This window comes from Phallusia mammillata, chromosome 1 (assembly GCF_965637545.1).
Source record: "Phallusia mammillata chromosome 1, kaPhaMamm4.hap1.1, whole genome shotgun sequence".
Taxonomy (NCBI): Eukaryota; Metazoa; Chordata; class Ascidiacea; order Phlebobranchia; family Ascidiidae; genus Phallusia; species Phallusia mammillata.
In genome coordinates, this window is record NC_137252.1 from 191,024 (window position 1) to 218,130 (window position 27,107).

At 35.6% G+C, this 27,107-nt stretch overlaps 4 protein-coding genes, 1 long non-coding RNA gene and 1 pseudogene across 7 annotated transcripts; 4 read left to right on the top strand and 2 right to left on the bottom strand.

Annotated features, from left to right (window-relative positions):
* Positions 1–17: 17 nt before the first annotated feature.
* Positions 18–1,947, top strand: LOC145213414 (GPI-specific phospholipase A2-like PGAP3). Its single transcript, XM_080081674.1, has 3 exons — positions 18–251; positions 311–417; positions 892–1,947. Exons 1-3 carry the CDS (start codon positions 168–170, stop codon positions 1,655–1,657), a joined length of 957 nt encoding a protein of 318 aa, XP_079937800.1. The 5' UTR covers positions 18–167; the 3' UTR covers positions 1,658–1,947.
* A 41-nt stretch (positions 1,948–1,988) lies between these two features.
* On the bottom strand, positions 1,989–8,872 carry LOC145213386 (ERO1-like protein beta). The gene is made up of 14 exons (XM_080081640.1): positions 8,396–8,872; positions 8,041–8,160; positions 7,829–7,915; positions 7,520–7,641; positions 7,379–7,452; positions 6,900–7,020; positions 6,788–6,840; positions 6,479–6,523; positions 5,781–5,873; positions 5,413–5,555; positions 4,954–5,057; positions 4,292–4,442; positions 3,689–3,807; positions 1,989–2,709 (listed from the first exon to the last, which is right to left on the bottom strand). The coding sequence occupies exons 1-14, from the start codon at positions 8,564–8,566 to the stop codon at positions 2,628–2,630; spliced, it is 1,485 nt and encodes a 494-aa protein (XP_079937766.1). The 5' UTR covers positions 8,567–8,872; the 3' UTR covers positions 1,989–2,627.
* A 1,785-nt stretch (positions 8,873–10,657) lies between these two features.
* Positions 10,658–11,953, top strand: LOC145220877 (polyglutamine-binding protein 1-like). The gene is made up of 2 exons (XM_080087987.1): positions 10,658–10,744; positions 11,082–11,953. The coding sequence occupies exon 2, from the start codon at positions 11,119–11,121 to the stop codon at positions 11,716–11,718; it is 600 nt and encodes a 199-aa protein (XP_079944113.1). The 5' UTR covers positions 10,658–10,744; positions 11,082–11,118; the 3' UTR covers positions 11,719–11,953.
* A 10-nt stretch (positions 11,954–11,963) lies between these two features.
* LOC145220835 (mitochondrial ribonuclease P catalytic subunit-like) lies at positions 11,964–21,469 on the top strand. 2 transcript variants are annotated; one of them, XM_080087985.1, is made up of 12 exons: positions 11,964–12,256; positions 12,782–12,910; positions 13,008–13,163; positions 13,776–13,937; positions 14,424–14,543; positions 15,175–15,357; positions 17,031–17,178; positions 17,846–18,001; positions 19,357–19,502; positions 19,703–19,904; positions 20,522–20,680; positions 21,349–21,469. In XM_080087985.1, the coding sequence occupies exons 1-11, from the start codon at positions 11,964–11,966 to the stop codon at positions 20,675–20,677; spliced, it is 1,851 nt and encodes a 616-aa protein (XP_079944111.1). In that variant the 3' UTR covers positions 20,678–20,680; positions 21,349–21,469. The 2 variants fall into 2 exon arrangements, with proteins under 2 accessions (XP_079944111.1, XP_079944112.1); XM_080087986.1 differs by having other exon boundaries at positions 21,368–21,469.
* LOC145220893 (uncharacterized) lies at positions 15,173–17,031 on the bottom strand. The gene is made up of 2 exons (XR_013858409.1): positions 15,597–17,031; positions 15,173–15,395 (listed from the first exon to the last, which is right to left on the bottom strand). It is a non-coding gene; the product is annotated as an uncharacterized LOC145220893 (long non-coding RNA).
* A 2,159-nt stretch (positions 21,470–23,628) lies between the features above and the next one.
* LOC145220861 (WD repeat domain phosphoinositide-interacting protein 2-like) lies at positions 23,629–26,830 on the top strand (annotated as a pseudogene). The gene is made up of 3 exons (XR_013858378.1): positions 23,629–23,825; positions 24,095–24,234; positions 24,312–26,830. The product of XR_013858378.1 is annotated as a WD repeat domain phosphoinositide-interacting protein 2-like (transcript).
* Positions 26,831–27,107: the final 277 nt, after the last annotated feature.

Sequence of the window (27,107 nt, forward strand, 5' to 3'; positions counted from 1 at the left end):
CGCGTCACGCATCACTGCTTTCTATGTTACAAATCTTGTTTTGAATTTGTGGCTTGAGAGTTGAGACGTCAACAACAGAAGGAAATAAAATAATCTCAGTCCATACAACGAGGTTAGCCACCAGACTAGTGTTAACAGTATTAAGCCTTGCGAGCATTTTTGACAGAATGAAAGTTTTCCTTACAATTTTTGCACTCAGTTTGTTTTCAACGACTTCTGCTTCAAATGGAGACAGATCTGGCGCTTATCAGGTTAGCTAGAAAGTGTAGTTTGTTTAATAAACAACTAATAAATTGCTGCCATTTTGTAGAATTGCCTTAAACCATGCGTCAACAACAATTGCAGTGGTGTTGAATATCCCGTGGACCAGCCTCTGTATTTGAAAGCAATGGGCTGGGATTGTAAAGAGGAATGCAAGCAAGTTGATTACTTGAATTTAATGATCAATATAACGGCCCAAATAGATGTAAAAAGCATCATGCTTTATTGTTGAAATGTTTCAGCAAATGCTCATACCATCATCAGTGATATGACGGCCACATCAGTTACACCCATTTATATCCATTTAAGTTAAAAATTCATAAACCATACTCTCAAAAATTCTAAGCAAATGTCTCTCTGTTACTGAATTTTATGTCTGTTATATATTGGAGCTAACATTTACAAAAATCTTCCGGCTTGGTGAATATTTTAGCGCTATTGTGCTGCTACGATTTTGCCCAGCGAAATAAACTCAAATCAAATTGCTGTATAATGGTGAAACTTGCTTGAGTTTGTCACACCCATGATAAGTATGGTATGCTCCCTACAACAAGACTGATGAATTTATATTTGTTTTTTTGAAAGTGCCTGGTATCTGTAAACATGAATTGATGTTTATTTGATTTTCAGATACTCATGTATGTGGGTGGCTGTTGACATATATGCAGATCATGGCGTGGCATGTCCTCAGTTTCATGGAAAGTGGCCGTTTATCAGAATACTTGGCATGCAGGAACCAGCATCAGTGCTGTTTTCTGTCTTAAACGGTGTCGCCAGTATAATTGGATTTCGAAGATATTTGAGAGAAGTTCCAACCACTACACCCATGTTTAACGTAGCTGTTCTACAAACTGTGGTTGGTGTCAACGCTTGGATTTGGTCGGCTGTCTACCATTCAAGGGATTTTGTTTGGACAGAAACTCTTGATTATTTTTGTGCAACCTCTTTAGTGATGTTCTCTTTTTATGTCGCTATACATCGTTGGTCTTACGAGGCCAGGGTTGAAAGCAGAGCCAGGATTCGTTGGATAGCTGGGCATGTGCTTGCAGGACTCTACGTTACTCACATATGTTACTTGAGTTTTGATAAGTTTGATTATGGATATAACATGAAAGCAAATGTGGCCGTCGCCCTTAGCAACTCGGTAGCATGGCTGTGGCTTTGGAAACAGAAGAAAAAAAGTTTTCCATACTTTTGGAAAATATTTTTCATTATTGTGGCAACTCAAATTTTCCTTTTGTTTGAGTTGTTTGATTTTCCACCGCTGTTATGGATACTTGATGCCCATTCCATCTGGCATCTGCTCACTATACCAATGCCTGTACTTATGTTCTCATTTTTTAAAGATGACCATCTAAATTTGGAAAGCACTTCGTCGAAAGATAAAGTTCCTTGACCAGCAATTATTTATAAGATGCTGGTCTTGACTGGAAGTAACAGCACCCAACTTGCGAATGCATCGTTAACTTTCCTATACTAACCACCAAGGAAAATTGTTTAAAGATTTGAGCACATTTGGTTGTTTTAGACTTACTCCCTTTGTTGAAGTTTGGTGGTATGATGCTGTATTGTATCTTTCGCAGATATTGTGAGCTGTGAACAAATTATATGCAAAGTGTATTCTTCATAGATGGCTTTGTCTTCTCTGCGTACTTATATTTTATTAAACACTGTATGAACAGTTAACTGATCTCTATTTCTGTTTGGGGCTTTTCATGAAACTGAAATAAACGTTAAATAAACTTTTATTTCACCCAAAAGCAAAACTATAAAATAATTGTGCCACGAGTAAATAGACAAGACACCACAAAGATAAAACAACAAAACACAATAAATAAAATTATACAGAAAACAAAATTATTTTGCGATTCATACAGTATTTTTCGAGAATAGCAGAACAACATTTTCCAATTTTCATCGCTTAATACTGCATGCTTCCCCATCACATTACTGTCAATTGCTCAAATGACTGGAGAGTTTATGGTCAAAATTATTACACTCAACGGCACCAATCCCGTTTAAAACAGACGCTCATACTTTATAGAATTGATTTGAAATTTCTAAGTGCCTTCACTACAATTATTTTACCAGGGAAATTATCCAAACAGTAACATGTTGCTGATAACCAATTCACACAGTTCACTAGTGTGCAAAAAATATCGAAAAGTCTTGCAAGCTTGTAGCATTCATGTAACTTTAGTGAATTTAAATGTCCGCCACATTTTGCTTTGCATACTTTTAAGGTAAAACCCCTTTTGTGAGAAAACATTTCAAATAAACCTGAACTTTAAAGTTGAGGTTCAACACACAAATGTCAATTTGCTTCAACATCAAAATATTGCACAGTCTGAAAGTTTTTGTGAGAATCACAACTCATCTTTTCTCTCTTTGTCTTGTTCAACGTGCATTTTGTGAAACATGTCCAAGTATTTTATGCTTTTAGACAACCTGTCAAAAATAGTGTAACAGTTTGGTCATTGAAATTGTCTTTTCAAAACATGAAATAGTGTATTTAAGTATTAGATAAGTGAAGACAGTTCCGTTGGTCACCACCCGTTATACAGGGTGATTCCTGTAGTCTGTTCTTAACACCTATAAGTTGACTGTTTGTATTTGCTTCAAATGACTTTACAGCTCTTACAGCAGTGGATCTCATACTGTGGTATGCCGTAACTTTTCTGGTGGTACGCGAGTAGCTTTCTGCTATACCTGATTGGAGTCCGGTCTAAAATTGCAACTTAAATTTTGAATTTGCTAAATATGCTAGCCGGGTTGAGAAAATGTGCCCATTTCTTGGTCCATCCGATCAAACAGGGTTTAGGACTTGAGGCTACGCAGGGATAGAAAAAGTTGTCAGGTGGTTTGCGACCCAGAAAAGATTGAGAACCACTGGCTTTCAAGAATCAACCATTACTTTAAGAAGTGCAAACAAACAAACACAACAGAGTCTTGGCTTTACAGTTGGCCTTAATCTCAAATTATGGTAAGGATTTTTTTTAAATATTACCGTTCATAATCTTGAATGCCTGTATATGTTGAATGCTGTGTGAAAGCCTGCCAACATTAATAACAAAGTTACTTGCTGAAAACGAACAGATTTTGTTCTATGCTATTCTTAATTCACTTTAAAACTGAGACACTTCTGCTTTATTACTCACTAACTATGAATTGACTTATTGTCTGATATCACCATTGTCTGCAAGCCTGAATGAAACAGTTGCTTCCTGCTATACTATCGACATAATATGGAGAAGCTGAGTAATTATTCAAAACTTTTCTGGACAAATCGAATTTTTAACCAATCTTTGTCTCTTTGCTTGTACAGTGTTGCCAGTCTAATGTACTTGCAATTGCAAAATTATGACAATGGTTTTGACATGCTGGTGAATTTAGCAGTTTGATGTTTTCTTTGTAAACAGTGGATTACCTTGCGAAGCCGTTGACAAGCGAAACAACTTCTTGACGTACAAGTCTGAACGGTTTACCGTCACCATCAATTTCTTTTTCAGAGAAGAGGATTTTCAAAGCGGTTCCCAAACCTTTCGTCTGAAATTACAAAATAAATGTTTAACATTAGAAAACTGCTGATACCTGTACAGGCAACTTATTTTTCAGTAAAAACTCTCCAAAAGAGATGCAGCAGTCTGTGTTATACGCAGGGTTGCTATCAACATGGACCCCAAATAAGGACAACCGAAAAATTAAATTTTTATACAATTGAAACAAACGTTTCTAAACAAATCTTTGCATTTATACGAGCCATGACATATCACATGCTATATTTTTTTGCCAGAAAAAATCTGTTCCAGCAACTACTTGCCCTTAAAAAGGTTTACTTTTACATTTAGCAGGGATTTCACTTGCAATTTTTAAAAATGAAACAACATAAGGATTCAAGTGAAAACAAGGACATTTCTTAGAAATAAGGACAATAAACTTTTCCAAGACATTGCCCTTCAAAATTAGGACAAATCTTGGAAATATGGCAGTATAGCAACCCTGTTTATATCATTAACTGCAAATTCCTCACCTGTAGTTTTCCCCACAGCCGACATTTCTCACAAGTGACACAATCGATAATTCGTGTGACGTTAAGAAACCGATCAACAAACTCCTTTTTAAGCAACTTCGCGTTTTTGTCCTTGAACATTAAGCCCTCATCGAAATGCATGGGAAAATTTCTAAAACAAATTGAGCAGAAATTAATTGCATGCTTGTGATACTCTAATATTACATGCAATACTTCTTGGTTTGAAATTTCAATTGGAAGCCCATGGTAAAGAACAGGTACAAATAAATAATTGACAATATATGTTATAGAACCGTTTAATGATACATTTATTTATATATACCCTATTGATAAATATTTGTCTATGCCTGTTTCTCGTTTTAGACCAACATCAGTTTGTTTACTTGTAATAAAATTATCAAACAGAATAGGTGAGGTATGGCTTTTCAGCCTGTTACTCCTAACAGACTGCAATGCCGTAAAGTGGCTACACTAGCCAATACAGCCAATGTCTTGTCACCAGCTGCACTTATAGGTCAAAACAGTGCGCACTATATGTACAATATAATAAAATTTACAAATAAAAATAATATAAAATCAATTGACCAGTAACTGCCTTAGTACGGCTGAACACCTCACTATCAGTTAACAGTGAAAACAGCAATAATTGAGTGTCAAATTACTTTGTGTGATCAAGAAGTGACGTTAACATTTCCTTTGTCTTCTTATCTTTTTTCTTATTTCCAGTGAAAAGCACAAAGTCTTCGCTTGTAAAGTATGACGTGGCCTAAACAGGTTCATTAAGTTACCACAAGCAATCACAAAATTGTCGATTATCACAGTAACAATTGGAAGATTGTGACATGTTTGAAATATCCTAAAAAAGGTTCGTTAACAAGCCATCACTACAGAAATATACGCTGAATATCCAACTAATAATCAAGAGATTGTAATGTGTAAAAATGCACACAGATTTTTGAAGTAAATTTTGTATCTATATGTTGAAAAAACAAAGCTCTTTACTTATTATACATGTATTCAGCTATGCTTGTCGTACAGACAATAAAATTTCAGACACATACATGTTAACATAACATCAAAAATCTAGGGGTTTGCAAAAATAAAATCGAAACAGAATGTACTTTTGATAAAGCTCGAAGTTCCAACAGATAAGTGAGATAAAGATTTTTGAGCCTCACGGGACCTTCTTGCTTCGTTTGCTGTGGGTCGAACCTTCGTTGGAACTCAGCTAAGTTTGGACCCCAGTGTTGTTCACCCCAGCCATCTGTAAACAAGATAACTTTAAAATACAAACCCATATTAAACAAACTCACTACAAAAAAACAAACTGGATAAATTGTGTGTTTTTATAAAAAATACATTTGCTTATTTTGAAATTAACAAAAAAACATTTAATTAATCAGTACTAATTTTACCAAACATGAAAACACAAATCTAGTGGTGGTTCGTTGAAACAGAATGGACAGAACAAGAAATATTTAAGATTTACCTTCAAACAGGTATTCAGCAGACAAGTGGGTGTTAATGCTTGTATGAAGTCCCGATATAACACGATAGAAAATTCGCTTCTCAAGACACATTCCTGTTCATAAAAAATCCATCACCAAAAAATATCACATTGTGGCTGTTTTATAATGAAAGACAAATGATTATTACAAGTCAAATAGCATGATTTAATTGATTGCAAGCTGATGCCTGGATAAATTTTCATGACTTGCATGGATTATAAATCAGGAAGCGACCAATATATTTGCATTAGAGGAAGTCAATGGGACAAAGGGGTGACGTAAAGTCATTTGTGACACCTTCCTCATATAATTCCTGCACAAATATTGCTTATACAAACAGCCCGGGAACCCGATTTTAACACAACAAATGTTGTCATTATGAGTGGCATGTACAATTACATCACATGTATATGACACATGTTGGTGTGAAGGGGCCACTGAAAACTGGGAAATCAAATAACAACAAACCAATTTAAGGTCAACAAGCTGTACTTTAGATCGTTAACAAGTTAATTTGTAAACTCAGCATGAGGTACACTCCATACAACATTTGCTTTAGACCGCACAATGGTTGTATAACTGAAATTTCCGGGAAGTGTTGATTTGGATTTTGAAAGCTAATCACAATACAGATTAAATTTGCATGCAAACTCCCACCACAACACTACATGTATCTCACCTTGCAAATCGCTGCTACTTATCTGCACATGTTTCCCACTCTTTCCTACAAATTCCCAAACAAACTGTAACCAACTATCACCGACTAATGTATTTGTCTGTTATACAACACTACAAGGCTATGTTGAATAAAATACACAGATTTAAAAAGCTATAGCTACATAAAATCTAAAATATATAACACCATATACCAAGTTATACATGTATGCAGTTTACATGTACACAATATAGCTAGTGTTTCTTCATAGAACTCTTTGTATTAGTCTAATTGGTAATTTGTCACTTTAATGAGTAACACAAAACTTCTTACCAACAGGAACATTCCCAAATATCGGGTTAATGTTCCGGGTCATGGTATCAGGTCTAAAAAGATCAAAAATTAACACAAATGTTGTATGATTTCTGCAAGGCAATCAACTAACGAAAAGCAATTTTCTTCATAGATAGCTTTCCATATTCTCCAAGCCATCGGCCCTTTGTATCCAGTGTATCTTTCTGGGTTTGCTAAAAGATCAATGTAGTAAAGGTTTGTTGAGGATTCATCTGAAAAGTGAAAAGAAAGAATTATTTAAGTGCACAAATTATTGGTCACGTCATATTGGTCATCAGACAACACATCTTATTGTAGTAATTAGGGGTTTTAAGTGAAGATGGTAATTACTCATTATTATCTGGAAGTTTAACAGTAACTTATATAAGCTATTGCTACCAGGCATAGTATCAAGTTTATAAAACTCTTCTGGCAAATGTATATTTATTCCGACGTTTCGACGTCCTATACAGGTTGCCTGCATCAAGGTAAATAACATTGAATGTGCGTAATATAATAACTCATATTTGTCAGTGCCACACAGGTTGGTAAATTAGATCATTCCAAATCAATAACGTAATAAATACCTACCATCAATATCACAAAACTGGTAAGTAGTGTCATCATGTTTATCCCAGCTATCCAAGACATCCATGGTAACATTGCTAACAACAAAACACAACTCTCATTAATTATTAATTCTCCTAACACTCCACAAAACCATCAATTTACCTTAGTGTCCCATTGATGTCACCCAAAGTTGTTCTCTTCGTACATTCAGTGTCTGATGCCTGGCTTTCATCATATGTCGGCTTGTTGAAGTTACCATTGCGTAATCCAACAGGAATGTCTTCCTACAATGTGTTTTGCATTGTTAAAGCTTTAACTCAAAATCTGGGTTTTCAAATTAATCATTTAACTTGTGGAAATATTCTAACTCATTAACAAAGTCTCACAAACTGTTGAAACTTTTCTCAAGCTGGATTTTTTCTAAGCCAACAACTGTATAAGCTAAAACTGATTTCAAAGAGATCTGCTTACCTCAGCACATATTTTCACACCACATGATTCATTTTCACACAACCCAATGTCCCCATCGAAGTATTTACACTGCTTGAACAAATTCACCTAACAAAACAGAATGAATTTGATAAAATAGATAAAGAACATATGGATCACAGAATTTTGTGACAACGGTTATATCATGCAAGCCTTTTAAGGTTTCCTAACAAACATCAAAACAAATAACATACTTTGTAGTAACGGAAAAAGTCTTGCTTAACAAGTTCACTTAATATTGGAAAAACTTGCTCATTGTTGAATTTCTCCAGTGTTTCAATGTCACAAAAACAATCATCGATTTGACCAGTCAACTGAAAAATAAGCAACATAGTAAAGCAAAAACAAATTTGCTAAATATTAACATTGCTTTAGATTAAATGTTCCACCATAATCTGCATTTTGATTATGTTGCAATGCAGTACACACTGTCATAAAGGTAAGCTATGAATTTCTGGTCGTATTTTTAGAGATTAAATCTTATAAACCAAATTCTTAAAATCACAATAAGTGGACAAGCAGAAAGAAAACAACTTATTTACAACTTACTTGACAAAAGCAGCGGTCATCTTTACTTTTTTCTGAGCCAAACGTCCCACAAAATAGCAACAAAAAACAAAAATACTTCAAAAACATTTCAGACTCCTTTATACACACATACTTTTTCCTTTGAAAAAAAAACGGTAAAAGATGTACCACTACAAAAACAAACGTAACCATTCCATACGTCAATCTGTGGCCAACAACTTGTAAATGCGTAACAGCTAAGCACAAAACAGTTCAAGCATATTAAACAGTAGCTGCTTTTTTCGTTTCAGTTTCGGGAAACTTCCCAGCATCAACACACCGGAAGATGTCATTAGCTCAGGATATATATTCATTCTTATGTGGATCCTGAACTACTGACGGTTGGCGTTGTGTTGTCAGTGGATCGGATGACCGTAGCGTAACGATGAGCTGTCCTCTTCTTGTTTACGTTACTTCGTCGTCGGCGGAGGCTGTCCAGATGTTTCTATATAAATGGGGCTCAAAAAAATAAATTCTGATAAAGCGTGAATTTATTTCTTGAAATAAAACACACCTAAAGTCAAAATTCATGCAAGAAAAAGCGCAAAATACATCATGTACATTTTGAGCACTTTATTTAAATTTCTAAAACTTGGCAAGCGTCCAAATTACCCTCAGAATGTTTCAGTTACACTAATTAACCAGGCGAAATAAACTTGGTCTTGGTGAAAAAGTGGGTAAAATCAAAAAGATAATGAAGTAATCGTTATTACTTTTTGGTCAAATCTAAATGGTAACTAAAGGTGTAAGTATTAGACAAACCGAAAGTGGTTTCTCCATACCTTTTTGCAGCAGCAGTGTTACACAACAATCCATTAAGTATTCTGGTCCTAAATGCTGGACAGACCTTGAATTTGATTTTGTTCCCACTTCGAAAAAATTGTTTACAAAACAAGTAAAAAAGACACTCCTGGAATAATAGCAGCCGGACAGCACTTGGACTTATTATCTTAGTTTGTCAACCCACGTATCACTGTTTAGCTGTTGCTTTTTCAGATGTCCCCAGGGTATTATTTTTCCTCTGTTTGCTGTGATGAGTTTTTTGGTGGACACTGTCAAGCAACCATCTGAGACCACGTTTTTTTTTCTTGCTGTGCACATTCACTAAACTGCATGTCTCGCCACTATTATACATTTGTTAAAAAACTAGGCATAATATTGCCACACTGGTTTTGCACATGTTTTTATTATTACCATTATGTTTGTTAGGCAAGTGATCTAACTTGTTTTGGTAGTTAAACATTTCATTCATCAGTATTTTTTCCTGTTTTTACTGGTCATGGTTTTTTACATGTAGCGGTCACGTGCTTTTAAACCATCATTTTGGCACTTTGGTTTGGCTAAGCATTAAGTAATGGAAAATTTTAACTTTGCTACCATGACTTTTTGTTCCATGGAAATTGTATGCTGTTTTTGCGACATATGGTATCGAGCGGTGTAACTTTACTGTTCCATGTGTTCTCATGATTCAGTAACTGTTGAAGCACATATTCAGTGTCGTTGTTACATGTTCCCGTCTTCCTGATATAACACAGCGCGCGCGCACCCTCGTCCCCGCATACATGACCTAGCACATTATTATTACACTGCTATTATTACATGTTCACTTAAAACCACTGTCGTTTGGAGTGATTTGTTGTGTATGCACCTATTAAAATAAAGTCCCTGTGTTGTATCAAAAACGATCGCTGCTGCTCGGAGTTTTTCTTTTTCAGTTGCAACATTGCCAGTTCACCACCATTCAAATATACAAAGTGTCATGAAACGGAAATAGCTGAGCTGATGGTGCCCTCCTACTCCTATATCCCACGAACCCATGGACGCATTTATCTGTGTATTTTTTATTTTAATTGCTTTTTTTTAGTTCATATTTTTTTCTCTTTCTTATGTTGTACAGCTATCATGTTCTATCGTCACTATATTTGTGCTGCACCCTTTCTTCTGGCGCCGGAAACTATCTAACAGGGTTTCTTTTGGTGGTTTCTTTTCCTGTTGAACCCCACCCTCTTTCCCTAACACGGGTGGTTAGCTTTTAGGTCCCAACCTGACTGGTTCCAGCAACGTCCCCTATGTGCTGCTACGATTTGTATCACCGGCGAAATAAACTCAACTCAACTCAAATTGTTCAGATTTAAAAGTGGCGTCTAGTGCCACGGATTTTTTCAATGTTTGTCACGCTTTCTATTTGTTTTGTTTTCGGCGTGCGCGCAAGTCACCAAAATATAATAGAGTAAAGAAAATGTGCAGGTTGTTAAATCTTGCTGCTATGAAACATATACGACTACATCTACGGTATTTAAAACTCGATTTTCTAATTCATGTTCAACAATGGTAAGTAAGTTTATGTAACTTTTCTTTCTGCCCACGAAAGTACGTGCATTTGCAATTTTGCATACGGTTTGTAGTTTGTACTGTAGGACTAGGAATATATAGTCCAAAACAGATATTACAAACTAAACACTATTGTTAGGAGTTTTAGTGTTTAGAAAGTTCAGTGTATTTTCAAATATTCAGAAAGAGTAGTTTTATTATTATTAAAATAAAGTACCTCTACTTATAAAGCAATAAGTTACTTAAAAAATATGGTTTAAAGGACAGATTAGTTAAAATGGTAAATTGCCCATTTTTAAGATTTTGCATCAAATTTTAACGTATGTCTAAATTTCAGTTTAGGTCTGCCTGACTGAATAATAATAATCAATACAATGCCACTGCCTTCTGCATTGGCAGCAAAACTTGCTCGAAGAGGGATTTTATCAGCTGAAAGAAACTTGGCCGGTGATGAAGAAGTTATAGCTGAAAGCTACGACAAACCCCAGGAAGGGCTCGTTGATCACAACATTGATGAATTCGGCAACCCACTTCCTCCTCCGTGGGAAAAAGTGTGGGAACCTGAATTTGAGACCTGGTATTACTGGGAAACAGTGACAGATAAAGTTAGCTGGTTGCCCCCGAGTGACCCCGACGCCGTTATCACTTACCCCAAGTCAAAATCTGTGCACATTAAAAAGCCCCCGGAATTAGTAAGAGACAAAATTGTTGAAAAAATCCCAAGATCTCGCCCAAAACCAGAAAAACGACGATCACGAATGGAGGAAGAATTTGACCCGATGGATCCAAGCTCCTATTCTGATGCTCCAAAGGGAAAATGGTCAACTGGACTGAAGAAATTAGATGATGCCAAGACAGGGGTGGACTCCACTGCCAACGGACCATTGTTCCAACAACGACCTTACCCTTCCCCTGGAGAAGTACTCAGCCGAAACAAAATGGCTAACAGAGATTACGGACCAACTAAACCTTGATTATTGTTTGGGTGTCATGAGACATTGAATTGTGGCTAAACCTTTTTGCATTTTTTCTTATGCTTGCATATTTGTTTGATCATAAAAATATGGTTTTACTGATAATGATACGAAAATGCTATTTGATCAGAAATAAAACCAGTTTTGTAAAGCTAGACATAGTCGTTTTTATTGGCTTACAACTGTTTGTGCTGCTTTTCAAAGTTACTACTGTTTGTGTTTTAATGTCTTTTAGGTGATTCACAATGATAGCTCGACAGTTACTTAAAGCTGCTACGACAGACAAACTGGTATCTTGTTGCACATGGAATTTGTCAGTGAAATATGGCAGCACAGCAAAACACAAACGCATTTCGCTTTTTAAAAAGCGAGCAGTGTTTAAGACCGATCTATCAAAACCATCACCAACAGATTTAAGATACATAGACTGGAAACTTGACGGTGTTGATGAAATTAAGGAGGGGGGCATTTCATGCAAAGAAGGTTTTCCAACTGCTGCCAAAAAGAACCCAAAACCTGTCATAGATATTCCACCTGGGTAAATTGGATTTCATACTTCTTATGTGTAATTTATTTAACCTGTAAACAGCTGCCATGGTATTTGCATGTAGTGGATCTATTTTGTTGCTCTAGCCTGCATTTATTATTAACACACAATTATCTTTCAGTTTGTGGTGCTAGTGTCAATAAATTGAATTGTTTTAAAATTTAACTGGTATCTCAATACACAATGACTGTAACTTGGTAACATCGGTTGTCGGCTAGAAAATATATGACAAGTTCTAACTGTAATATTAATAATCTTTATGACTAATTGTATTTATTTGGGCAAAAATAATTTATTTATTTCTATGTAGAACTTTCATCTCTATCCTTTAATTCTCAACTATAAGTTTTATTTGCAGTGTAGTTGTTGTTTTCCAAAAATGAAGTAAAATATCCAAAAGTTAAATTGATGATTGGTTATTTAGTTTCATACAGTCTCTGCTTTTCTTCATTTTGTGTGTGTGTTGACAAAATTATACTGCATTATCACTTTTTGTAAATTTTATTTCAAATTTAGGTACAACAGCATTGAAGTGTGGGATGAAGTATTGGAAGAAGTATTTTCAAACTCACCTTATGGACGAAATGTTGTACAGAGATCAATTATGTTGTTTCTGTTAAGGAACTGTCCTTTAAACACAAACAGGTGCTTCGAACCTAAAAGTTTGTGTGAAAAATAATTTTGTCAAACTCAGCCTAAAAAAATAAATATATTTCCCTTAAACATAAAATATCTATTTTAGCCACTCTGAGTCTGAACTGTCTCGAACTCTTCAGTCGTTTTTGGATTATTTGGTTGAAAAGCCTGAAGCTCTTGAAGTTTGTCAAAGTTCACTTTGGTACTATTTGAAATCATGCAGAGAAAACGGTCAAACTCACAAAGTTCTGCCACTTTTAAGGTATGAGCCACTTTGAAATTTCCTGTTCTTTAATAGAGTAGTTGATGTTAAATTTACTGTTTTATTTTGTTGACTCAACAGTCCAGTGTTTACCTTACCATAAAATAATGAATAGAATTTTCACGGTGCCAGACACCTCAAAGTTTCTCTGGTATTGCAAGTGTAATGGGATGCATGCTACTTGTCATTGGTATTTGGCCAGCTTGCAGTTAATTTATTGTTAAAGGCCCAAGTGATTGTTGCTCGAAATGCCTCTGGTCGTTTGATTCTTCAGCAATGACCTAATAGGAAACTATGGGATGGTTTGTTATTTGATCAGTGATAACCTTCTGATCCCCACCTTCAAATTTAAAATTGTAAATCTTTTATATCAAACACTTTAAACAACTTTATTGGAGATCTTAGAAATTGTTCTGCCTTCGGTAGCAGAACCAATACAAAATGATTTCATGTTCAGACAATATCCAATCACTTTGAGTTAGCCTGCTAGGAACCTTACTGTGTTACTGCAATTGTATATTTTTTAGATTGTTTACCAAGTTTAATGTGGTTTTATGATGTGTTGTACATAAACAATGCAGCAATTCAGACTTCTGTAAAACTGTTTTGCAGGTTACTGAAGGACAAAATAAAGACGTGGGCTCCAAAATTCTTGGAAGAAATTATTCAACATGATCTGAAGGATGATCAAGATGTAGTTGATTATTTTGTGTACATGGTCAGTGTCAGCTGCGACAAGTATCTCAAACATGAAGCAATTTCATTTTTACTCAGGTTAACACATTTTTTTACTTTTACAAATAAATATGGTTATTTAGCAGTGGCGGGATTCACATTTTTTGTCAGGCGGTTCTGTCACAAAAGTCATATTTTTCAGCCGGTTCTGTTACAAAAAGTCCATTGACAGTAACCAGTAATGCTAACTGATTTGCTGATCTCATAATTTCGTGAGATGGTTCTACAGAACCGATGCAAACCGGCTGAATCCCACCATTGGTTATTAGCAATTATTAGTGTTATTAGAATCCCAAAACATAGCTTATCATTATGAAAAGGCCCACATATTGTTTTTGTGTTTTTTTTTTTGTTTATTGTTGATTTGTTCTATCTAATTGGTCCAGAAAAACTAGTTCAAACAAACATGCTTCAAAGTATATGAAAAAGTTGCCTTCCTCTGCTTTTTTGGAATGTTCGATGACTCCATGGATTTTGAACAATATTTTTTTAGTTTATTGCAATAAATATTTTTGCCTTTTTCAGAGCAAACAAAAAAGAAGATGCTGTAAAAATGATGCGAGAGCAAATGGAGGTCAATGCACGCAACACCAATGCCATTAATATCCAAGACAAAGTTTTAAATACTTTTCTTGATACTTTTAGGTACTTCAGTATTTATAGTTTTTGTGTTAAAATGCCAAAAATTGTGCAGTATATTAGGGATGGGCCAAAACTTCAAATGTTCTGTTTGGTCAAACACCTCATGTTAAACCTCGGTGCTTAGCCGTGTACGCTCTGTGCATTGTGACATCACAAACATTCACAATTCTATGCTGGATTTTGTAGCTTTCCAAGGCCCTCTCCGTCACAGTATTAAGCTGTATAAGCCCCAAAAGTACAGGTTTTCCCACTTTCTAACACATATAAAAATGTCATTTTGGTTTTTGGATACCCCTGCAAACACTAGTTTTATGTGATAGCTGGGTTTAATATGCAAAATGTTAGGTTCATTTTGTGCAACTGCTCAACCAAGCATCAAAAACAGCGATGCTCGTTACCAAGTGCTTGGGTTCAGGCTAAGCCCATTCCTACTGTTTATAAAAGACATCATTTAAAAGAGCTTTGGAGTAATGCAGTGTGTATTTAAAACATATTATTAAAAACAAGTTTCATAATTTTTTACAGTAATAAGAAAAAAATGTGTTAAAGAAGTCATGTTCTACCCTAATAAAATAAGGTAGAAACAAAGGCCTTGACTGTTAAAAAAAAACTAACCAACAAAAATTCTTTGCAGTTACAGTGAAGATGGTGATGTATGGGCAGAAAATCGGGATGTTGTTGAAAACTTCCTGCTTTTAATGAGTCAGTCGTATTTTGTGTTCAAACATCACGACTCCGCAGCGATGGTGGCTGAGTGGTTCAAACGTATTCCTCACGAAAACTGGGCGGCCAAAACCTTCTCCGCAATTCAAGTCAGGTTGGTTGATGTTTCATGTGGTCAAAAAATACTGAAAACTTTTGCTGATGTTAAAATTAGACATTGTGGAAACTTTTACAATAAAATGTATGCAACACACCTTTAAATTCTCTAACAAATAATTTATGTTTTTAAACAAATATTAAAAACATATATTTTCACAAACAAATTGGTGCTCACATTTTCAAAAAGCTTAACCCATTTTAATGTTTGGTTTAAATTCAATTTTAAACACTTACTACTTGGTTTTGTGCCCAAACGGAAACAACACCTCTTGAAATGGAGCAAAGAATGGGTGATATCGGATGCCACGACAACAACAACAAAATGTTTTTCTTTTGTTACACTATTTACGGTTTTGAATAATCTGAGCAAAAAAATCAGAGCCAGTATATTTGTGTAGAACATAACTACGTTTCGGCAATTGATATTGTCATCATCAGGTCATAAGAAATTTGCCTCGGGTACACTCGTTTGCACCCTTTCCGCGTGCGTTTTTAATTTATCTCTGTTTAATTGCTTTTACATTTTAACTTCGTGTCGCCTTTTTTACCTTTGTGTGTCGCCCTGTTGCGTGCCATCTGTCGCTTTTATTTCTTATAACCTGACGATGACAATAGTACTTGTCGAAACGTTGTTATGCTCTACACCAGGGGTGGGCAAACTTTTCAGTGCAAGGGACGCATTCAAAAGTTTATAATCTTATCGGGCCGCATGGTATTTCACCAACGGCCGCCAATTGCTTGCTTGTTGTTTTGTTTTTAAACAACTGATGTAAAGAATAAGGTTTGTATCATATATATATATACCATTTAAAGTCGCCTAAGATGCTCTGATTAACAATTTCTAACTTGTGCATAAATTTAGCTGAACGGAGCTAACTGTTTATGACGTCATAAACTGTATTGTGACGATTGCAGTGCTCGTTTTTTCGCATTGTTTGCACACAATAAGCGGATAAAAAGCCTGGCGCATATGGTTACTAGACTGGTAATCTTTTTTCCAGTCCCACGAAATCTGTTTTAGCAGTTTGAAAATCAAAATATTTAGCAAAACAGATTGCGGCCGCAGGTTGTGCACCCCTGCGCAAAATTATTATATAGTATATTTTCAGCTTTATGCAAATACGTTTGTTCATGATTATACAAACATTGGTTGAAACGCTACAATTGTAATTGTTTCAAAAAAAACAAGCGTTTGTTGCCACAAAGGCTGAACCACGTTTTTTGTTAATAAAGTCCTTGTGCCAAAGTTTGGGCGTCAACAGTGCAAAGCGGGCTGTATTTGAAAACGTGAATCGCTTTTACTTTTATCGAACGAAGAAACTGTGTCAAGTGACGATTTGCATAATAACGTGGCAGGCTAAAGTACGTGAAAAGTATCTGTGTTTTGTTCCAAAGTATCGTACGGGTACAGATACTGCACATGGTATTGGTATCGGCTAAGTCGCACCCCCGGTATTTTTAAAACTCTGCGCCTGTGCTCATAGTACTATTCAGCGTTACTCGGAAACATTTGGCGGGCCGCATGAACTCCTTTGCCGGGCCGCATGTGGCCCGCGGGCCGTAGTTTGCCCACCCCTGCTCTACACAAACGTATTGGCTCTGATTTTTTTGCTCAGGTTTTCTTTTTATTATTAGTAATTTTTATTGCTTCTATATTTTTTCTTGCAGAGATGGATTATGTCCAGTGTCTGGTGTCAAAATGATTCCCTCCATACTTTCAGAAAAAGAACATCAGCTTCTGAAAAATGCTTCAAAGAAATCTCTTCTAAACCAGAACATACAAATCAACAGATATGCTCCGGCAGAATTTAAACCTGTAAGAATGATTTGTTATTTGTGGAGGTTTTGTTGTTAAAGGTAAACATAGGTCAAAAGGTCAAAAACAACATCAGGATGATTACTGTTTGTGGTTTAATTCTTTAATACACCTTTTTTATTATTGAGTGTACAATACAGGAGTTTGTTTCGGTATTGACAGCTACATCACAGGGCCTCAATTATCCATAAGTGTCTGTTTAGATTTTAAAACAACATGTGTAAAAAAATATTTTTTATAATATTCCGTATTATACCTGTGCCTGAAAGTCCATATTAATTACCAACATAATCCTTACATTGAACTGAACAATTTAGTGAGCCAAATAACTAGCAAATCAATTCACAGCTGTCAGTACATTGGTTTACAAAAAACATGTTCATGGCTACATATATTTTTCTATGTGGCCGCAGGTTGTGCAAATATTTTCTGATGTGTTAGTGTTTGGCGAACTTTTATCTTTTTAATAGTTGCTTTCAACTGTGCAGTAATTTTGTGACATAACTGTTACAATATTTAAATGTTTTATGTGAATTCACCACAATGGTCATCATGCAGATAAAGTTGTTCTGTTACGGTGATTTCCTTCAGCGCGGAGAAAAACTGTCAAAGTTGTATTTACGCTTTCATGAGGACTCACCTTATTAACAGTTTGTTTTAATTAAAGACAAAACATTGGAAATGGCAGTCCGATTCAGGAACAAAAGATAAAGATGCCAAGAAATTTATTGAACTTCTGTTGGAACGAGGCCCTTTCGATCTTGTGATTGACGGCGCAAACGTGATACACACTTACAAGACAAAAGATGTTGCATTTAAAGCTGTAAGTTGAGATTACCTCCTCGGTCAGCTTAATTTGTATTTTTAGAATAATGGTTTCAAACATTGGACTTGCTGTTGCTCAAATTTCAACAAACAATACGTTTTGTAGTAAATATTAGTTTGGGCATACATGTAGTTTTTAACTGATCCATAAACAGAAGCATAGTATGTTATTTCATAGGTCCCCTAAAGCAGGACTTCTCAAACTGTGGGTCGCGACCCCAATTGGGGTCGCGTAATATAATTTTGGGTTCGCGAAACATTATGGGTTGTTATGTCAGTCACAATAAATGGTATACATGCGTACATTTATCGTTTAAACACCATTCCCGTGTATTCAAACTGCTCTAAACACATTTTGTAGAACTTAAAAGAGTATTACCAGCCTAATAGCCATATGCGCCAGACTTTTTTATGCCTATTGTATGCAAACAATGCGAAAAAGCAGATACCACAAGCGTCACAATATAGATTATGAAGTCATAAAAAAATAAGACTGTCAATCTGTGTCAAGTTAGAAATTTGTTTAGGCTTTTTGGCGCTAATAAATGGTATATATATATATATATAATAAAAGTATTCTTTCCATCATACCCATTAAGGGGTCGCGTAGAATTTCCGTTTTGAAATGGGGTCGCAGAGCAAGAAAGTTTGCGTAGCCCTGCCCTAAAGTATTACCTTTAACTCAAAAAGTCACTTGTTTCAAACTTTAAAGCTCATGGCACACTAACAACTATTTTTATCAGTTTGGACCTTTATCAATTCAAAGTGTTTGTAAATTTGTTTGGATTTACATTTACAATCTGATATTTTGTTCACTTAAAAAACCAAAAAGTACATGTGTGAATGAAACTGAAGTATTAAAGCGCACCGCTTATATTTTTATTACATGAGAAATAGAATACTGGTCACATCTGGTCAAACAATGTAGAAAAACTTACAACTATGTATTTAGAGTGTTACAACCTGCAAAGTTGATTAAATCCTTCCACATTTTTGCCACAACAACAACATGGAAGTTTTACCTTATGTTGAAATGATTCATAGATTAATTAATTTGTTGCAAATAATATTAACTTTGTGTTTAAACAATTTGTGTGACTTATCTGATTTGTACATAGATTGCCACAAGAATTGCTATGCAGTACCAAGTTTGGGAACAAGGTTTCATCTATTCCACATAGCAGTGAATAATACCTGTAGATATAATATACTGTAGTGTGTTTTAAATACTGTGAAACCACCCTAATTTATTGGCTCTTGGCTAAAACTTGAATTGTTTAATCTTCAAGAATCCAACACTTTTTATTTTTAATGACAAAAATTATAATTTATATTAATAACCTTGTTTTTCAGATTCGGAGATTTGTGAAAGATTTCAGAGCTAAAGTGAAAAAGGACGCAAAAGTTGTTTTCATGGCCCGCGATTATTCCGCTGGTGAACTCAACCGGGCTTATCCTGATTTTGCACAAACTATCGACCAATGTTACTTAAATCCAAGGTAGCTGCTGTGAGCTGAAGAATATTGTGCAAAAATACATGCAAAACTTTTCAAGTAATCCAGTAATACAGGTGTTGTAACTCAAAACATGTAAATTTATGATGAACCCAAGGTTTTGTAGATTAAGATTGTTATAACAGAAGAACAAGTACAAAACTTTGTCCTTTCAAAAACCAACCAAACTTTTATTTGTTTTCCAGAACAGAGGACGACTCGTATATTTTATACACAGCAATTTGCAGCGGTCGCAACTGTTATGTTCTTTCTAATGACTTGTTTCGAAATTACAAACATTTTTTTTCGACTCACCTCACACCGACAATTTCGTTGCTCTTCCACAAGTTTCAGTCTTCTATGCAAATTACTTTTGAAGCACAATTGGGAGGCCACCTTGAAGTCCAGGTAATAAGCCACACTGAAATTTGTCTGTGCAGTCTCTACGTTAGATCACTGAATTGCAAACGCAAGTAACAAGTGTATAATCCACTAGTAACAATTTTCTTAAGTTAAGAATGTGTAGTCCCTGGTATATCTATAAGGCCCACAAAATTTCAGGTGAATATAATTTATAAAATGTTAAATATAAAGTAAAGTCTTGGTCTAAATTTTGATCGCAAATGACAGAACGCTTCATCCAAACGCCACCAAAACATTAAAAAACACAACAAAGAATATACAGCTACATTTAGTGAAGACAGAACCCATGAGTTGATTTCCTGTTGGTTGGTTGGTGTGTTACCAAGTAGTTTAAAGCATTTTATAATTTACAGTAAACTTTGATTAAACCGTAATTGGTTAATCTGGATCTTCACCTAATTCAGACAAAACTTGGGGTACAAACGATTTGTAATGTGGTAAGACTTTAACTAATCGACATCGGTTAAACCGGATCTTTGCCTAATCTGGACATTTTTTAGGTCCAAACGGGTCCGGATTAACTGAGGTACATTATTTGTTGCTCTCGCTGTAGGCAACATGAACCAGTGTGACATAGAGAAACTAACCACTTTATTTTGCAGTTTGGGTCATCAGTATTTCCCCAAGTTCAACAAACGGACAGAACATGGCACTTTCCATTTCAATATTTGGATGGTCCCAGATATGGGAAAGTTCATATATTACCCCGGCACTATCTCTGCGTTTATAGGAAAGACCTGTTACCCCAGTCGTCTTAAAAGGTGAAATATTGTTGTGGTCGATTTATCAGAACGTTTAAGCATATTAAGTTTCTGAATGCATTCAGTGTTATTTACCCTGATGAAGGCGACCTGTATAGGACGTCGAAACGTCGGAATAAAAGTACATTTGCCAAAAGAGCTCTACAAACTTGATACTATGCCTGGCAGCAATAGCTTATTTAAGCAAATTGTTTTGTACGTTTCCGTTTCTGTCTTAAACGGGGTTGTTTTGCATTTTGGTCAAGGAGTGATTTGAGTTTTTTGTTTTAATTTTATTTTGTTTTTAATGTCAACTGTTCCCTCCAATGCCCTAAATTCTGTACTTTGTCGAATGCTGCATTGTATTGTAACTACAAACCATTTTGTAAGTTAAATCAAACCAGACACAAAAATTCACATCAACCCAAACTTTTCATTAAAACTTAAAAACTAAGTATCGATTTACTTCTCAAGAAATTAAGTATTTTCCCAGCGACATGAAAAATAATATTTGTCCACATTAATAGAACTACCTCGCATAAAATGAATTACAAACGGTTTGTTGCAATGAACTAGGTCATGATTAATAACTTTGTGTTCGAACAATCGCCATTGTTTATAACTAAACAATAAGGTAGTAATATGAGTGGCAACCAATCAATTACAATTTTACTGTTTTTTACACACAGACTCTTCTTTCGTTGCTAGGAAACCACTTGATGAGCAGCAAGACCTTATTTCGGTCAAACGGGCTTTATAGCGTTCCATGGCTACGCGTTGGCCAAATCGAAATAAACGAATCGTTTTTTATCGCTTGTTTTGTTACTTGTGTGGAGATACGTTGACTGCAGACAATCAGGTCATAACATAAGTTGGGATTGCGAAATATAACAGAGGATGCGAAAGCAATACCGGAGCAGGGCATAGCGGTGATGCGTCGTGCTGGAAGGAAGAGTTTGTAACGACAAGTTGGTCCAAATAGATGGTAAGCGCAAACGTATTGTGTTGGCAAAGTTATGAATTATAATCATGTATCGACCAGTTGTGTTTCTCGAGCGGCAATGCTCCACCAACCCAGTGGAACATGTTGGCTTGAAACAGACTTAAGACACCATCCATATTACTCGAAAAACCATTTAAAAAAAATTTCGTCGGACTTGCAGCAGCATGACGCAAAGTCTACAAATGTTGCCCGCCTGCTGAGGATAAAAATTGAACAAACAACAGCAATATGGCAGGAAAGTAAAACAAAATAAACAGCAAACGAAACCGAAGCCAAACCAGAGTCATATGAGTGCCTGGAATTGGGCCCGAACCCGTTTCATGAAAACAAACTTCGGATGTGGCCAAATGCGAAGTCAGGTATTCAAATTTAGGCCAGAGCTGAATTGATATTCACGGTGAAGCCAAGTTTAGAAACACACTTTCAACAAAGATACAAAGAATGTGTTTTGAAATATTTAGTGAAAACCTGACAATAACATTGGTAGAAACGATGTTAGAAATAAACATGTATATTTTGGTGAAAACAATCATTTATTGCTGCTTTGTCGCGAAGACGGAAAACCTTTTCAACATTTCAGGTAAAAACTCGGCCCATATTTATAATGAACGAACATATGATAAATTACATAGTTACATAAAAATGCAATAAAATAAAAAATGCGTGTGTAGGCTTTAACGCTAAGGCGGAAAAATGTTGTTTCTTCTGTGGCAGAACCAGTGAACCGCTTCAATTGAGCCAACTTAGAAGTTTAGTGACGGACGAAAACACAATAACAACACGTAACCATATTTGCCCAACACAATACAGTGAGTCATAACAGACGGAAATACTGGCAAGTGCCAGCAAAACAACAATACGGGCCTTCTACGGCGGTCCTTTAAACAGTTTGTTACAAATTCAAGTTGAAATTCCGAAAATATATAGCTGAGCAGTTGATAAAAAGTTCAGCAGTGAAAAAGTTTTTTTTTGTTAACCAGTAATAGAAAAGAAACGGAGAAATAATGCCCAATCACTTTCTTAACATCTGTAATCTTCAAAAGCACTTTCAAAAAATATAAAATACGTCATTTTGTGAAGTATTTTAAGCAAAAGTAGTTTAAAATCGTAAATATTGGCCAAACTTATACATGATGAACAAGGCGGCTGTTCACGACAACAAATTTAACCAGGTGTTTTATTGACAAAACATTGCTCATCAAATTGAAACAACGAGCACCAACAAGTCTACAAGTGGCTATTGCCCGATCGCCGTCAGCCCCGATCGCTTACAGACGAGTTTGTAATTTTCCATCGCGCTGCTTGGAAACGTTCTTCGTCAAGGCAATGTGATGTCACAGTTTAAATCGCCCTACTCTTTGTGACGTAGCCAATCAGCTGCTCTCAACAATCACGTGACTTTGTTGATAAACAGGGCGCGAGCGTTTAGCTTCCACTTGCAACAAAGAACGACTAAAAGGTCAGGCGTTTGTTGTGTAGTGCATGTTAAGTGCAACATAATGTATTTTACAGTGAAATACCTGCATTTGCGCGAAGGTTTTATGGTTTGTTTGAAATTTCTTGACAAAAAAGCTAAAAAACAGAGATATTATGAGAAGGTATTGCATCATATTATCTTGGGCTTATAAGGATGGATGTATTAAGACGGAATTATTTCACACTTCGCAGCACAGCTACGGGAGTTACTGAAAGTCACTTACAGCTGGAGTGTTTCTATATTAGATAATAATACAAGGATGTTAAGATGTATTTACTGTGATTAAATCATTATAATTGATAGAAAGAACAGGTATTTTAGGTTTCAAGAAGCGATATTCAGAAGTGCTTTATTTTGTTGAAGTGTTTAGTCTTGGTTCAAGGCCAAGGGTGTTTTTATTTTAAGTACAATTTAAAATAAATATGAAAAATCAAAATCACAAGATCATTGACTAAATGTTGCAAATTAGGATAAGCTTAAGTTTTTGTTGAAAAGCTTAATATATCATATAATTGTTTTCAGGACATTTTATTTAAGTTTAAGAAAACATGAATCTTGCCACATCTGATGGTTTAGCTGGTGACTTGCTTTTTGGCAACTTTAACCAGGACTTTACCTCGCTTGCTGTTGGGGGGAGATACGGATATCGAATACTCGGATTAAACTCTGTCGACAAACTTGAAGAAGTGAGTGCACAATGTTGCAACCTAACAAGTTAAATGCTTAACAAACTGAGATCAGTGTTTTGATTAAGTTATGTACCACTTCATGTGGAATATACCTTTAACAATTGATTTATGTATGATGTATAAACAATGTCTTTGATAACTGATAAATTACCAACCTCCAACTTGAAAGTAACAAATTTATTTTGACCTTAACTAAATGTAACAAATATTAAAATATGAATAATCCTCATTTTAAATTCATTGTCCTAACTTCTGCGATTTTTCAGATACATTCTGATGATATTGACGACGTTTGTTTGGTTGAAAGATTGTTTTCCAGCAGTCTTGTTGCTCTGGTCAGTCTCTCAAGCCCACGAAAGTTAAAAGTTTGCCATTTCAAGAAAAATACTGAAATATGCAACTATTGGTAAGTGACCGTTTAACCAGAAGGATATAGGACTTATTACGATTCAAGTAATTATGCTCATTTGTTTGTTGTTTTAGTTATTCCAACACAATTTTGGCTGTGAAACTGAACAGAATTCGACTTGTGGTTTTGCTTGAAGACAGTCTTTACATTCACAACATCCAAGACATGAAAGTGCTTCACACAATAAGAGACACTCCTCCAAACCCACAGGGAATTTGTGCCCTCAGTGCCCACACTGAGAATGCCTTGCTTGCCTACCCCGGCTCCCCGAATACTGGAGAAGTGCAAATTTTTGATGTTGCCAATCTGAAAGCAGTGACAATGATTCATGCACATGACAACCCACTTGCTGCCCTCTCATTTAACAGAGACGCTACCAAACTGGCAACAGCATCTGATAAAGGGACAGTGATAAGAGTATTTTCTGTTGCCGACAGAAAAAAGTTGTTTGAATTCCGCCGTGGTGTGAAACGATGTGTGCACATCTGTTCATTAGCATTCAGTGCAGACTCGATGCTTTTAGCTGCATCAAGCAACACAGAGACTGTACATTTGTTCAAACTAGAACACCAACAGCCACAGCCAATCAAAGAACATCCTAAAACCAATCACACAAGCCCCAACGAGGCATCATGGATGGATTATTTCAACAAAGTGTTGCACAACTTCATCAAATTACTTGCCAAGCCAAGTAAGCGACATGCTTACACAAGATCGTGCCTTTGCGACAGTAAAACTACCATTTTCAGGCCAGAAAAATGTTTGTGCCCTCACAGTAATGCAACGTCTTTTGCGAGTGGTTGTTGCGTCGGCCGACGGTTACTTATACATCTACAACTTGGACAGTGAGGAAGGTGGTGAATGTACTTTGATCCGACAGCACCGCTTGGATGGGATTGGAAATGTTTCTGGATCACCTGGACAACTAGAAATTACCGGGGCAACCTATGCTGATGCAACAAAAGGGAAGAAGCTGATGGGGTTGCAGCATCAGAAACACCGAACCAACAGCACAGGCAGTTCCACAAGCACAAGTAGCAATGACACCGTCTCATCACTTCGCTTGCACGAATCACCAAAAGGCAAGCTATTTTGTCCGATAGATGTTCATGATATTGCCGAGTGTTTACCATTGGATGACGATAATGAGTTTCCACCAATGACCTTAAATTGTGAATAGTTGTAGTTAGGGTGCTTTAGTAGATTTTCATTTTCCTTTGTATATTTTCACACCCATTGCTTTTTAAACCCATACATATACTGTTCATATCAACATATATCTTCATCAAAGATTTATCATGCTTTTATTGCATAGTATACTAATATATAGCATGATTTTTTTACTTATATAGTATTTAGTTTTGCGCTTAGTAGCATGGTGCAGCGTTCTGCAATAGCTCTACTTTTTTACCTTGAGCCCACTGAATGAAAACTTCCTACATAATTATACCCAAGCGCTTTAAATGTTTTGCTGGTGCATTAACTGTTGTGTTGGTGAAGCCAGTAGGAAGTAGCCAACAAACTAATTTTCCTGTTAACCCAACGTTATGATAGAAAGGGCACACACTGAGTTAGAACGATAAACAAATGTTAGTGTTTTGTGTACAAATTCTGTGAAAATAAACTGTGTTTATTTCACAGGAAACCATCCGCTCTCGTAGCAGTGATTGTGCCCAGCATCAGCAAAATAGCCACTCAAGTTATTTTTGCATCTACACCATCAACTAGAAAATTCACCAACACTTGTTTAAAAATGTCGATTAGTGTTTTACATTAATAGTGTTGAATTTTGATGTTGCTACTGAAGGGAGAGAGGAATCAACAAGTTCCACATATTTGTTTTCAAATGTGAACCACATTCCTTACAAATACCTTTTAGTTTGTACTTTCAACCTAAAAATCCTTAACAAAAATGGTACAAAACAAAAAACCAACAAAAAACAGAGGATGGCTGTTTATTTCCCCTAAAGTTTTTTCATTTCATTTCGCCATCATGTCTAAGGTACAAGATCCAGAAAATAACATAACAACCTCGTAAAATAACAAGTTAACACTGTGAGAAGTTTTCCTTTTAAATCACCTTTTAGTATCTCTATTTGTAGTGGGTAAAGCTAACTGGTAATGGGAATAATTATTACACATCTTGAAATTAGCCAAACATTTTTGCAACCTTGTCATTCAGTGTCCACCTCAGTCGTTTACTTTCACCATTTAGTGCAATTTCTATTTGTGTCTGTTTTTGTGTGTCCTGGCAAGACTTTTAACACCTTTTCCTTTTGTTTGTGTTTGTTATTGTCTGTATATTTCCTGTTCTCCTTTATTTGTGTCTTAATATTGCCATAAACTTCATTGACATGTTTGGTAAAATCTCATAAATATTATTTAGTTGCAGGAAATGCACATAACTTTCCAACTTTTTAGATTTTTAACACCAGTAAGAATTTTAACTTTTTGTGTCAATTCGTTATTTTATCGTTTTTAAACCAGATCACTTTTCACTTACATTTTGTTTTATGTCAATTTGCTGACAAATCAAGTGTTGTGTTTTGCTCATGGCCTTGGTGAGGTAATAAATTCTTTAAAGTCTTTACAAGTGAAGCGTTTTATATTTATAAGAGTTTGTAATTTCTGTTTGCCTCCATCGAGGATTTCTAATAACTGGGAAAACATTTCTGTGACTTATAGGGTGGTTATAGTAAAATTGGATTTTGAAAAATGAAAAATAAGGCAAAAAGATGCCTTGGGGGAATAAATTTGCCAAAATGTAAAATGCCTATTTTGGTGCAGGTAATTAAACAGTTAGGGCGAGGGAAGGTACGCAAGCCTGACAAGCCACCATAGGCGCCGGCAGAAAATTTTGCAAGAGGGGG